The sequence below is a fragment of the Alosa sapidissima genome, chromosome 8 (genome assembly GCF_018492685.1).
Source record: "Alosa sapidissima isolate fAloSap1 chromosome 8, fAloSap1.pri, whole genome shotgun sequence".
NCBI lineage: Eukaryota > Metazoa > Chordata > Actinopteri > Clupeiformes > Clupeidae > Alosa > Alosa sapidissima.
Genome location: NC_055964.1, coordinates 31,947,329 through 31,961,547, shown reverse-complemented (window position 1 = coordinate 31,961,547; position 14,219 = coordinate 31,947,329). Strand labels below are relative to the sequence as shown.

General features: G+C 47.4%; 1 protein-coding gene across 2 annotated transcripts in view; it reads left to right on the top strand.

Annotated features, from left to right (window-relative positions):
- The first annotated feature begins 643 nt into the window (after positions 1-643).
- pptc7a (protein phosphatase targeting COQ7 a) overlaps positions 644-14,219 on the top strand; it is a 26,870-nt gene continuing 13,294 nt past the window's right edge. Inside the window, exons 1-3 of one of the 2 annotated variants that reach the window (XM_042102373.1) lie at positions 644-1,178; positions 10,062-10,241; positions 13,776-13,974. In XM_042102373.1, the coding sequence (XP_041958307.1) occupies positions 977-1,178; positions 10,062-10,241; positions 13,776-13,974 (581 nt within the window). In that variant the 5' untranslated portion in view covers positions 644-976. The remainder of the gene's footprint in view (positions 1,179-10,061; positions 10,242-13,775; positions 13,975-14,219) is intronic. The other variant, XM_042102372.1, reaches the window with a different exon arrangement.

Genomic DNA, 14,219 nt, shown 5'->3' with positions numbered 1-14,219 from the left:
TGAATCTAGGCACTGTCACAGCAATTATTTTTGAGGACTATCTAAGCTGATATTAACCCTCTTACTGCAACTAATAAGGGTTTCAAAGGTTTATGTTTGTGCAGGCTATTTGTCAGATGCTTTTGTCCAAAACAACCTACAGTAGGCCTATATGAACACTAAATTAGTTAAAATTCAAATAGCAAGGTGCAGATCCAATAAGTGTCCTATAGGTCAGTGAGAGATTTGCAGTTCGTTCTTGCTGTTATAGGAAGCCAATGAAGAGTAATTGAGTTGCATGTGTCATCTGTGGATGATTTTAAGACCAGACATGATATTGCATTCCGAATCATTTGCAATGGTCTTAGGCCTACTAAAAAAAGCAAGCAGGTAGTCCAGGTAAGAATCATGACCTGCACAAGAAGTTGTGTGACATATTGTGTCAGATTTGATCTTCTGAGGTCTGTGGTTGCATGACTTTAGGAAACTTACAGGTGTTATTGAATTGCAAATATCAGTAAACTTGCATTTTGTTCACAAACCGCTAAAACATTTTAAAGTGTTAAAATATTCTGAACTGGTACCCATGAAAGGGCAGCCAAATTACAATTGCGTAATACGTCGTGACGTCAAACAGTCACAAGACTAGTAGACTGGCCTCGCTCGCTCAGTCACTGGCTGTTGTAGACAACCGTAGTAAGTCGATCACTATGGAGTTCAACGGTGGTACCAGCTCTGTCCGGTTTGTTGCCACAACGAGTGGAAGTAACTGAGTACTCGTAGACCGGTGTAATTGTAGCTCTCAAAGGTTGTTGGATTCCAGTGAAGAGAGCTTCATCTGTGCGAACCTCACAGGATTCGGATGTTTTGAGCGTCTCTGCAACATTGGCTAGCTGGTAGCACGCTATCTGACATCTACCGTGAGGTGCTAGCAACCCTGCGGAGCTCCCTAGCCAGCCTTTCGGCAGGTTAGCGGGCAGCAGGAGGTCCCCGGGTGATGTTGTCCGTAATCTCTTACGGTAGACTGGTTGCCAGGGCTGTCATCGGCGGTCTTTCCCAAACAGATAGCCGCGATTACAGCCTTGTGACAGCAAGCTTTGGATTTGGCAAGGATTTTCGCAAGGGGATTCTGAAGAAAGGGATGTGCTATGGAGACGACGCTTGCTTCATTGCACGACACAGATCTGCCGATGTGTTAGGTAAGTTACGCACAGTGGTCAGCTCTCAGGTTATATGTATTGTTCTGATAACGTTATTCTTTGTGCATTTAAGTTTTACATTAACTTAACATGAATGCAGTAGCTGGCATGATGTAAGTTAATAACGTTAACGTTACCAGATATGTAATGGTTGTCATAGTTGGCTAACGTTAGCCAATGTTAGATAACTGAAGTCGGGTCATGTTCCTGCTAGCATGCTAGGTTATGGTGCACGTTAACACCAACATCTTGCCCCTTGACTTCAAGACAAGTGTCACTTCTTTGATATAGGTTTAATCTAAATGAGGTTATTTGACCGAACGCCAGGGACCTTCACAGACAGCGAAACCTCCCTTTCCCAGAGGCCCAACGTTATTTAACTTTCTTCAGCGACCTAAGCAGCTAACGTTATTTTCTTGTGTCTGTCAAAGACATTTTCTGGCAGCGATCATCTGATTTTGATTTTGGTCATTATTTGGGAATATGCGATAGTTGAAATATTTCAGAAGCACTAAGAAACCTCCCCCTTGCTTAACCGTCGTGGGCGGTCACAAAGTCAAGGTTGATGCTTGATGTGAACCGCACTAACGTTAACGTTAACCACCGTGTAAGTTAGAGTGACCGACAAGTCCAGTTTGTGATCCACTCTAAAGCAGTTCTGTCTGCGTGCGCCTGGTTCGGTTTTCGCCGCATTTGAGGTCCACGCGTGTCACGTTCCTAGGTAAACACTAGCGAGCACTCCTCTCGTGGCTAAAAACTGAGGAGCGTGGCGGCGGACGAGTTGTATGCAAACCAACGTGAGACTAAGAGAGAAATGTGAACGTTTCGGATTGACTGTCTAAAAGGCTTCTCTGTTATAATTAAGGAAATATGAGAATAGTGTTCAGGGACAAATTAATAAGAGGGTTGGATTTCATTCTGTTCTGGGAAAAGTGCACAGAGAAGATATTTAATCTCAACCATCTGGCAACAAAACAATCGTGACGTTTTGTCCGACGAGGGCGTTATCTGTTCCTTATCCAACCGGCTCAGCGGCTCTGCACGTGACATACAGAACAGTGCCGTTAAACAACCACGTTCACGTTTTATATGCAACTAAATAGGTTTCCCTTTGTCGAGGTACATTATGTACAGTCCTTTACATTCTGGGAACTAGTCTTTGTAAATTGTATTGGCTTTTATTGGGCAAAACTACAATTGTGTTTTATTCACTTGCATGTAAGTTTAGAAGAACTGAGAGAAAGCCAGAGAATGTTCAAATTCATGGCCATTATCTTATGTTCTTAAAAGACACTTTTGTCCATAGCTTTGTAACTGCTAATAATCGCGTGTGTGTGTGTGTTTATGTACGTTTGAGAGGTGAGGATGTTCGTTCCACACTTGGTAGCCATAGGTTGGTAGCCTACTTCATCAAGCAGCCCCCAAATAAGCTCTTCATGTCGGTGGGGTTTTCACTGTAACAAATGTAACCATAGTAGGCTACCATACATTTAACCATGCTGTTATCATGCCTTCAGAAATCATAGTAAGTGGATGGTTGAGTTATATATCAGGGCACGAGAAGAGTAGGCTTTCGCCAAATAAAACAAGGTTATAGATCACACATACACACACACACAAAAGTCGGTCCTGCTCTAGTTGGCACACATGTCTTCTCTTCTTACCACAAGCCTGTTTAAGAGATTATTCCAAATTTACAGCACCGGCTTTTTATTTCTGTGTGTGTGTGTGATCTCTAACCTTGTTTGAGATCGACATTTTATTTGGTGAGAGCCTACTCTTCTCGTACCCTTCTGAAGGCCCCTGTAGCTTGACAACAGCATGCTTAAATGTATGGTAGCCTACTGCGGTTACATTTGTTACAGTGAAAACCCCACCGACAGGGTTGAACCATATTGCATGTCCTTTTTTTTTTAATATTATCAGCATCTTGAGTCAGAAAAAAATAAATCAACAAGTGAAAAGTCCTGTAAGACACACACGAGAGTCACACCGCACTTGTATCATTGTGCAGTGCTGCCTGTTATCTTGACTGGCCATCAGAGTTTTACAATCTCATGAAGCAACTCAGCCTACTGGCAAAGGAAACAAGATAACGCACTAATGTGGAGGTCTTCTTGGCAATAAAACCAATTCCTGATTCTGCTGCTCCAAGTAAGGTCTAGCCTAACATAAGCCCTCATCTTTTAAAAGAAAAATGTCTGTATTTGGCCTTGTGGGGTGCTTGGCTTGCTGAAGTGTTGTGTAAAAGACTAGTTTGTTGTGTGTGTGTGTGTGTGTGTTTGTGCAGCGGAGTCTCCATGGTCTTCAGTGTGAGTTTTGAGCCAGTGGCTGTTTTGGGCTGGACAGGGGAAGCCGTCCTTGTATGGTCAAAACGCTGTGTGTGTGTAGTGTATTGTGTTGTGGGAACAGACAAGTGAGATTGCCTTTCAAGGCAAACACACTCTCTTAACGGGACAGAAAGGGCCCTCAGGCTTTCTGCAGTGGGAAAGAAGGGTGCGTCCCTCTCCTCACTGTGTTGGAGAGACGTAGCTGTCCCTTTGCAGCCCTAGGGAGACATAGCTGTCTCCTTTGCAGCCCTAGGGAGACATAGCTGTCTCCTTTGCAGTCCTAGGGAGACATAGCTGTCCCTTTTAAGTAAGTATAAGTATATATACTATTTTGATCCCGTGAGGGAAATTTGGTCTCTGCATTTATCCCAATCCGTGAATTAGTGAAACACACTTAGCACACAGTGAACACAGAGTGAGGTGAAGCACACACTAATCCCGGCGCAGTGAGCTGCCTGCAACAACAGCGGCGCTCTGGGAGCAGTGAGGGGCTAGGTGCTTTGCTCAAGGGCACTTCAGCCGTGCCTACTGGTCGGGGTTCGAACCGGCAACCCTCCGGTTACAAGTCCGAAGCGCTAACCAGTAGGCCATGGCTGCCCTTTTGTAGTCCTAGGGAGACGTAGCTGTCCCTTTGCAGCACTAGGGAGACGTGGCTGTCCCTTTGCAGTGGTCAGACAACACAGTCTTGCCACTTAAGTGCTGTGGGGATATTACTAGTGCTGGGCGGTATGACCAAAAATGTATATCACGGTATTTTTCAAAATTCTTACGATTTCACGGTATATGATGGTATTTTTTTTCCATGCATAATCAGATGTTCACAGCATTTTCTACAGGTTGAGAGAGGAATTGCTGCAGTACATTGACTAAGGATGGTCTATTTTACTATCATGAACTCCACACTAGTGGTAGGCTAATGCAGTTTTGCATGGCCCCAGAAAATTATGCTGTTTACAAAGAGCCACTCATGATTCTAATAAAGAATCTAATCAGAATGCAAAGACAATTGCAGTCAAAATACAGAACTTTTACTGTGCAAATTTCACAAACATCTTGTATAAAACCAATACAAAAACTTGCAATAATTATACTTTTTTGAAAATTATACAATTTAAAACCTCTCTGCTAATATGCTTACTCTGTCAAATAGGCCTATCAGAAACATGCCTTAATGTTATTGTGTGGTTTACATGACGTTAGTGGTAGGCTAACGTTAACTTCATGTGGATGTGGATGTCTTGTTAGCCTGCTATGAGCCTGTTTTGCTAGGCAAAACATTAACAAAAAAGTTTGTTTTGGTGCACTGATGACAGTCAGGATCATTTCTAACTAGCCAGCTAGAATTGCTCAGTGCATGTCTATAACATGCTTTACTTGCTGTCTGGATAATTTCAGCGAATATTCTTAAGGTGAGATGAATGATAAGAACATTAAACTCCACTGTGTTCGGTGGGTTGCTAACTAACGACATCACCTACTAGCCAGCTAGTTACAGCTGTTGAACAATCTCAATAGAATGTTCGTGACTGTAAATCCTTTTCAATGCAGTATCCCTTAACGTTTTTCCTTAACTAAAGAAACAATTTAAACACCCTTAAATAAACCCCCTACCTAAAGAGAAATTAAGCCTTAAGGGTCATACTTCAGGGGAAAAACGTAGGTGTTTTGTGTTTACCCTCACTATGCCTCGCAGTGGCACCATGCGTGCGTGTGAAAAAAGTCCCGTCTGAAACACTGTGGCGCGGCGCAGCGTTCCAAACGTTGTGTAATAAAATACACCGGTATGGCGGTATATTAAAAATTCATATCATAACGAAAATATACACCGGTATACGGTGTGAACCGGTATACCGCCCAGCACTAGATATTACTCTGCTGCTGTAGAAGTGAACGGTATCTGGCTCATGTTTGTATACAGTGGGAAAGAGATCATAGTGTACACACACACACACACACACACACACCCTGAAAGAGATGGCCTTTTCTCTCTGCAGTAATAGTAAGTGAGTGATGTTGGACCAGGGCTGGACGTTTTCTTCTTCTATTCATACCACTGGTGCTACAAAGGTTGATAGTTTTGTTGCACAATCCACAAAATCGGTATGCACAGGGCTTAAATTTCACTGCGGGATTGCGGGTATTGCGCATAATTTGTTCAAGTCCCGCAACTCTAGCCATCATAATGCGAGAAATTCCCGCATACACTTTTACAGCCTGTCTGATGACGTTAATATAGCTTAATCATTAAGTGGCGTGAATGCGGTGCTATTGACCGGACTGATCAACTACCGAGTTGAATTGAACATAGCCTCATGCAGACGCACACACACACACACACACACAGAGAGAGAGAGAGAGAGAGAGAACCACTTTGCGCTTACGCAAATAGGCTACGCTACCATGGCAAACTTTTACATCTGGAAAGAGCTCCTTGGTAACTATCCTGCTAGCTCAGGTCACGTCAACACTTGATCCCAGAAAGATTGTCTTCGACATGTCAACATTTATTGTATCTAATGACATAGAAAACATAATGATTTGCATACACATACCGCACTATGCACAACTTTTATTCACTAGCGACTACAGCCTAAAACCGTCAGGTTGAAGGGGGGCTAATTACTCCATAGAATTACTCTCAGGTATTTTCTTAAAGTGACACTCAATTACACCTACTCATCACCAATGTGCACTCAATTGGACCTACACACCACATTAAAGATATGCCTAAGTGTTATAGGTTAAACGTCAATATGAGGCATTCAAATTACTAAATATGTTTAGCTAGTAGTAATTACTAGTAAAATGCTATACTTTAAAAAATGCATTATTAAATAAATACACTCTATATGAATTCAAAAATATATGATAGAAACATATCACATAAGCTATCATTTTCAGTGTGTGTTTGTGTGTGTGGAGAGAGTCAAGCAGAATCTAGGATGTCCACTGTTGTGAATGATCCCACTACAGTATATATTACTGATGACGTCAGGGTGGTGGGGGCCCCAAAATCAAACACTTTTTTTAAAAAAGTATCGAAGTATTGAAATCGCAATTCTTGACTTGGTATCAGAATCGACCCCCCCTCCCCCCCAAATTGTGTAAATCCCCCCTACATGAATAACCTAAGGGGGGAATTCCCCCCCATTTTGAAAAATTAATTTTAAGCCCTGATGCACTGCAAACACCTCATCTGTAGGCTGCACTCTAGAAACCATTTTGAATGAGGTGTCACCGGTGCTGAGCTGGTACATCATCCATAACACAGACTGACTTGTATCTGTATTATTAGACGTGTATGTAGCCTGGGCTGGCCTTAATCAGTCAGCGGGAGCTCTGTGTTGACCTCTTGACCTCTCTCTTCAGACGAGAGCAGTGGCTTTGTCTGCTGCACGGCTGGATGTGGTCCTGGTGTACCAGTGTAGTGGTGTTGTATAGGTTTTCCTGGTGTACCAGTGTAGTGGTGTTGTATAGGTTTTCCTGGTGTACCAGTGTAGAGGTGGTGGTGCTGGTGTACCGTTGTCGAGGTGGTGTATAGGTGGTGCTGGTGTAGCAGTGTAGAGGTGGTGTATAGGTTTTCCTGGTGTAGCAGTGTAGAGGTGTTGTATAGGTGATGCTGGTGTATCAGTGTAGAGGTGTTGTATTGGTATTGCTGGTGTACCAGTGTAGAGGTGTTATATCGTGAGAGATCTGAGATGTTTGCTCCCTCAGTGGTCGGAGACACACACACACACACACACACACACACACACACACTCTGCTCTGTCAGTGGTCGGAGACAGAATAAAAGTCTGTTACCCCTTTTTCTCAAAGGAGTGAGATATATGTGTGTGTGTGTGCTGTCCCTTTCTGGGTAGAGTGAGGTGTGTGTGTGTGTGTGTGTGTTGCCCCTTTTTCTCAAAGGAGTGAGATGTGTGTGATGTCCCTTTCTAAGTAGAGTGAGACGTTTCTGTAGTTCCCCTCTCAGGAGAGTGAGATGTGTGTGTTGTGGAAAAGAAACTGTCCCTGACAGGTATTTTGGACTTGGTGTGTGTGTGACCCCATCTTTCTAAAAGGGAAGAGAGACTCTTTTCAACTGGGCAGACATGATCCTGTTTTATGAAATTTGACGTCATTAAATCTATTGAAATTAAAACTGGCTGCTCCCTCCTCACAGGGGACACACACCACACACACACACACACACACACACGGACCTATTTGTGACCTTGTTATGACTGGGTCGCTGAGAAACAGGAAGAGGCTGCGTCTGTCTCTCTGGGCCTCAGCGCCACTGGAGTTGTTAGCGCATGAGCGCTCGCACAGAAGCACCCGCAGCACACACACTCCTGCTAGACTGTCGTTGGTCGTCGCCCCCTGTCTGATTTCCTGTGTGTGTGTGTGTGTGTGTGTGTGTGTGTGTGTGTAGCTATGTGTTTTTACACTCACAGCATCAATTGTTCCTCTCAAGAGAACACACCACAGCTGCAAGACGGCACACCAACCACAGAGAGTGATGTCAGCATCTTGAGCGAACACACACACACACACAGACACACACACATACACAGTGCTTGTCTGCCACAGCAGATGTACAGGACACTGAGTTCAGAATGAGGGACCCAGTGGCAAATAGTGTTTGTAAACCTCCCCCAGTCTTTCAGTAGTATTGCAACACACTCACACACACACACACACACACTTATCTACATTCTTTGAATCAAAGAGCTGTTGATTGATGATGCACAGCACAGTTCAGCAGGTGTGTTGGAGCAGTAGACATGGACAGATTGGCCTTTACAAATCACCGCTGGGCCCCAGCCGCCCCCATTCTTCCTTAGTGCCAAAGACCCTCTAGAACCGTCTCTGCTAGTGCCAAAGACCCTTTAGAACCGTCTCTGCTAGTGCCAAAGATCCCTTAGAACCGTCTCTGCTAGCGCCAAAGATCCTTTAGAACCATCTCTGCTAGTGCCAAAGACCCTTTAGAACCGTCTCTGCTAGTGCCAAAGATCCTTTAGAACCATCTCTGCTAGTGCCAAAGACTAGCCTGACGAGCCAGACCCACATTAAAATGTAGGGTCTGGGCACTCACCGTTCGCAGTGCTCAGTCCGAGGGGCGGGATAATCAGTTGTCTTTCAAATTCCCTCTGCACGCAATAGGACAGCGCTATGAGTCCCATGCGTTTCCCACCAGTGGAGCTAGTTGGCTAGTTCAAACTTTTGCCAACTTAATAAAAGCTTAACTCCTGTCACACTGTTCGCCAACAGCAACATCCATCTTATTTGTTTTCAAGTAGCAGGGAATTCATAACCTGACTCTCGCCAGATGAATTTCGTTTCGCTTAGCTCCGCCTAGCTTCACTCACATCCATCTGAGACCTCTTCCATTGAGAGTGATTTCTGCACCAGATTTTATGGTACAGCCAATCAGGACGCAGGGCGGGAGTTTCATAGATGTGACATAGCGTAGAAGCGACTGTGAGACTGTTATCAGCGTCACGGGTTGGCTTCGACGTGAGTGGTTGAAGTAGCACGTCAATAGATGACGGACAAGTGGCTTATTCAATCATATGCAAGCATTTTTTGATTAGGCCCAGCCTTCTAAAGCAACACTCCAATGGATTGGTCCCAGATGGATGTGTGGAGCTAGGTGGAACGAAATTCATCTGGCGAGAGTCAGGTTAGGGAATTCAAGCCAAACCGTTGCAACTCTGCCATCAATCGTTATGTTAAGCCTGCCTAACGACTCTACACGATTTGATTGGCCTGATAGAAGTTTAATTTTTCGAGCTCACAAGCCAACGGAGAGTTGCTAGACTAGCCCTGGAAGCAAATGTAATTTGCTGCCGCTAGGGTGCGTCTAGATTTCTAGGCTAGCCAAAGACCCTTTAGAACCATCTCTGCTAGCGCCAAATATCCTTTAGAACCGTCTCTGCTAGCGCCAAAGACCCTTTAGAACCGTCTCTGCTAGCGCTCTCCTGTGAACACCAGAGGTTCTGTTACTGGGACTAGAGTATTGTTACCAGCTATGAGGTTGCATGATTACTAGATCCAGCCTAATCTACTGTGTGACAAATGACAGAAAGCCTGGAGTGTGTGTGTTACTGTATGTAGGCTGTTTTCAGTACATGTATATAGTATAAGTATACTTTTTACTTTTCTGGAGTGTGTGTGTTACTGTATGTAGGCTGTTTTCAGTAGATGTATAGTATAAGTATATATACTCTTTTGATCCCGTGAGGGAAATTTGGTCTCTGCATTTATCCCAATCCGTGAATTAGTGAAACACACACAGCTCACAGTGTACACACAGTGAGGTGAAGCACACACTAATCCCGGCGCAGTGAGCTGCCTGCATCAACAGGAGCAGTGGGGGGGTTAGGTGCCTTGCTCAAGGGCACTTCAGCCGTGCCGACTGGTCGGGGTTCGAACCGGCAACCCTCCGGTTACAGGTCCGAAGTGCTAACCAGTAGGCCACGGCTGCCCCTATGTGCCTACCATAACTTGTGTGATGTGTTACTTGTACTGATATGATAACTCACCTGTGTGTGTGTGTGTGTGTTCCCTGCAGGTGTGGCAGATGGCGTTGGCGGTTGGCGTGACTACGGTGTGGACCCCTCCCAGTTCTCGGGCACGCTGATGAGGACATGTGAGCGTCTGGTGAAGGAGGGGCGCTTCGTGCCCAGCAACCCCGTGGGCATACTGACCACCAGCTACTACGAGCTCCTGCAGAACAAAGCCCCTCTCCTCGGTCAGTGTGTGTGTGTACGCGTGCGTGTGTACATGCGTGTGCGTGTGCAGGACTATATGTCAGTATATACATCTATGTGTGAGAGAGGGTGTGTGTCAGGAAACAGCAGCAAAGACTCTCTGTGTGTGTGGGTGTGGGTGTGTGTCCGTACGGTGCTGCGCTGCTGAACTTTGCTTTTTAAGCTCTCGAGGAACACAGCAATGCTGATAGATAAGCGCTCTGAACTGCTTAGTGGACAGTCTGCACCCATGACTGTATATAGACACACACACACACGAAGGACTGTATATAGTCATGGCTCTGCACTCTGCACACAACCACACTCGGGTGTGTGTGCGCCCAAAACAGTTCAGCACCGAAGAGGCTCAGCCTTGACGGCTCAGCCTTGGAGGTAAACACAGAGCTAAAGCACTAAATGAGTCTCCTCTCTCAAAGTAGAGGAGGTGAAGAGAGGAATGCTGAGGAGGTGAAGAGTGGAGGGCTGCATGGGGCTGAGGAGGTGAAGAGAGGAGGGCTGCATGGGGCTGAGGAGGTGAAGAGAGGAGGGCTGCATGGGGCTGAGGAGGTGAAGAGAGGAGGGCTGCATGGGGCTGAGGAGGTGAAGAGAGGAGGGCTGCATGGGGCTGAGGAGGTGAAGAGTGGAGGGCTGCATGGGCCTGAGGAGGTGAAGAGAGGAGGGCTGCATGGGGCTGAGGAGGTGAAGAGAGGAGGGCTGAGGAGGTGAAGAGAGGAGGGCTGCATGGGGCTGAGGAGGTGAAGAGAGGAGGGCTGCATGGGGCTGAGGAGGTGAAGAGAGGAGGGCTGCATGGGGCTGAGGAGGTGAAGAGAGGAGGGCTGCATGGGGCTGAGGAGGTGAAGAGAGGAGGGCTGCATGGGGCTGAGGAGGTGAAGAGAGGAGGGCTGAGGAGGTGAAGAGAGGAGGGCTGCATGGGGCTGAGGAGGTGAAGAGAGGAGGGCTGCATGGGGCTGAGGAGGTGAAGAGAGGAGGGCTGCATGGGGCTGAGGAGGTGAAGAGAGGAGGGCTGCATGGGGCTGAGGAGGTGAAGAGAGGAGGGCTGCATGGGGCTGAGGAGGTGAAGAGAGGAGGGCTGCATGGGGCTGAGGAGGTGAAGAGAGGAGGGCTGCATGGGGCTGAGGAGGTGAAGAGAGGAGGGCTGCATGGGGCTGAGGAGGTGAAGAGAGGAGGGCTGCATGGGGCTGAGGAGGTGAAGAGAGGAGGGCTGCATGGGGCTGAGGAGGTGAAGAGTGGAGGGCTGCATGGGCCTGAGGAGGTGAAGAGAGGAGGGCTGCATGGGGCTGAGGAGGTGAAGAGAGGAGGGCTGCATGGGGCTGCAGTATAAAGGCTTCACACTGGATAAGAACGTAGAGGGAACGAGAAGGGGATAAACAGACTGAGGGTGAAAGACAGGCTACACACACACACACACACACCAGCAACCGCATTATGAGTCACCAGTAGCTCCCCACAGACTGGCGTGAGTTTAGGACTCGGGGCGATACTCCGCCAAGCAGCCGCACGCACCCTCCCTGCCCTGACCCCTCCCCTCCCTCTGGTCCCGTTTCCTCTCTTTCTCTCTCTTGCTCCCTCCCTCTATCACTCCTCTTTCCCTCCCTCTCTCTCCCTCTCCTTCCCTCTCTCACTGCCTCTTTCCCTCCCTCTCTATCCCTCTTTCCCTCCCTCTCTCTCTCTCCCTCTCTCTCTCCCTCCCTCCCTCCATGTCTGTGTTGTGCCGTCCGGTTGGCGCGGCAGCAGTCAGCGCGTGCAGGAACATGTGGACTCACACAAACACTCGCCTGGAAAAGAATTCTCCCTGCGCCACTGCCAGGGCCTGTACATTTCCATGTGGAGCTGCTCGTGTGTGTGTGTGTGTGTGTGTGTGTGTGGAGTGTGTTTTGTTGTTAGCCAGCGTTATTGTGTGTGTGTTAGTTAGACCTTATGGGATGTGACTGGTTGGGTTTAAAGGGGTTTACCCAGAAATGATTCATGTGTGTGGTTGTGTTGTGTTACTGGCCCTTATGGGAATTGGCTGATTGGAAGAGGTTGAAGGGATTTGTTCAGGGCTGGAATCCCAGGCTGTAATTGTGTTTTGAGGGGAGGAGAGGAGAAGAGGGAGAGGGAGAGAGGGGGAGAGAGAGATATGACTCACCCGGCCAGCAGCCAGAGGAATCTAAGAGGAAGAGGAAGAAAGAGAAGGAACAGAGAGGGGAGAGAGAGAGAAAAAAACACCTCATTGTGTTTCTGCACTGAATCAGCGAGCATGATGGGAAGAGCAGGAAGGAGGCCTGGGGCAGAACACAGCTGTCCGTCAGAGACGCTGGAGGAGGAACACTTAATTTCAGCTGTCATAGAACCTGCTGGAACCGGTTCGTCCGGCAGGTTCTATGCAAATGTTTGTACGGTGGAAGTCCCTTATGCCACAGGTGTGCACAATGCATTCAACACCAAGCACAGGTGACCTCACTGGGGTGTGTGATGTAACCAAACAGTGGCGGTGGTAGCGTAGTGGCTAAGGAGCTGGGCTAGCATGCAGTAGCGTAGTGGCTAAGGAGCTGGGCTAGCATGCAGTAGTGTAGTGGCTAAGGAGCTGGGCTAGCATGCAGTAGCGTAGAGGGAGTTTGTTGTGATGGAACATGTTTGTATTGAGTTGAGGAGTTTGTTGTGATGAAACATGTTTGTATTGAGTTGAGGGAGTTTGTTGTGATGCTGTTTGGGATGTTATGAAGTGTGTTGTGTTCCAACTTGCTCCTTCTGATTCCTTTATCTCCTGCTCCTTCTGATTCCTTTATCTCCTACATACACACACACACACACACACACACACCTTCTCTGTTTCTCTCCCAGTCTTTCACTCACTCTATTGGTCCAGTTCTCTCTCTGTCTCCTTCTCTTTGTATGTCTGCTTTCGTGTCCATACCTCTCTCTGTCTGTCTGTCTGTCTGTCTGTCTGTCTGTCTGTCTGTCTGTCTGTCTGTCTCTGAGCACCTGTCTCACTCGTTTTTGTCTGTCTGTCTCTGAGCAACTGTCTCACTCGTGCTCCTGTGGCCAGGTGTTCCTGACACCTCTCCCTCTCTTTGTCCCCTTCTGAAACACTTCTAATGGAACTGGACTGTTACCGGACTGGCCAAGGGGCCAAGAAGCAGCCTGCTGCCGTCAGAGGCTCTTTATCAGGGTCTGGTGGCATCATGTAGTTCCGTTACTTACTAGACCCTAGTATGACCCTACTCTCACCAGTAAACTAGTTGCCAAGGTGGAAAAAACATTCTCATTAAAAACTCCCTCCGTTAGCAATATACCTGTCAAAAATAAAGGCAAAAAGCTCCAAAAAATCCCTCTTCAGGTAGACATACATCATGTACCATGGTTCTGTGAAGATGGCTGCAGGCAATGTTATGTTGATAAAACCCTAATTGTCCTCTCCTGCCCCCTGTAGGTAGCATTATAGAGTGTATCGTGGCACTGGATCTCTGTGAAGGTAGCAGTAGGGTGTCGTTGTTAAAAACCCTAATTGTCCTCTCCTGCCCCCCGTACTGTAGGCAGCAGCACGGCGTGCCTCGTGGTCCTGGACCGGCAGAGCCACCGGCTGCACACGGCTAACCTGGGCGACTCGGGCTTCCTGGTGGTGCGCGGGGGCGAGGTGGTGCACCGCTCGGACGAACAGCAGCACTACTTCAACACGCCCTTCCAGCTGGCCATTGCCCCGCCAGAGGCCGAGGGAGCCGTGCTCAGCGACAGGTCAGTCCTATGCACTCACACACTCACACACACACATACACACACACACACACACACACACAGGCACTCACTCACACGCACTCACACACACACACACTCACAGAGGCACTCACACACACGCACACACAATCACAGAGGCACGCACACACACAGACACTCACAGAGACACTCACACAGGCGCACACGCACACACAATCACAGAGGCGCACACACACACACACAGACAGATACTCACACTGAGCTCA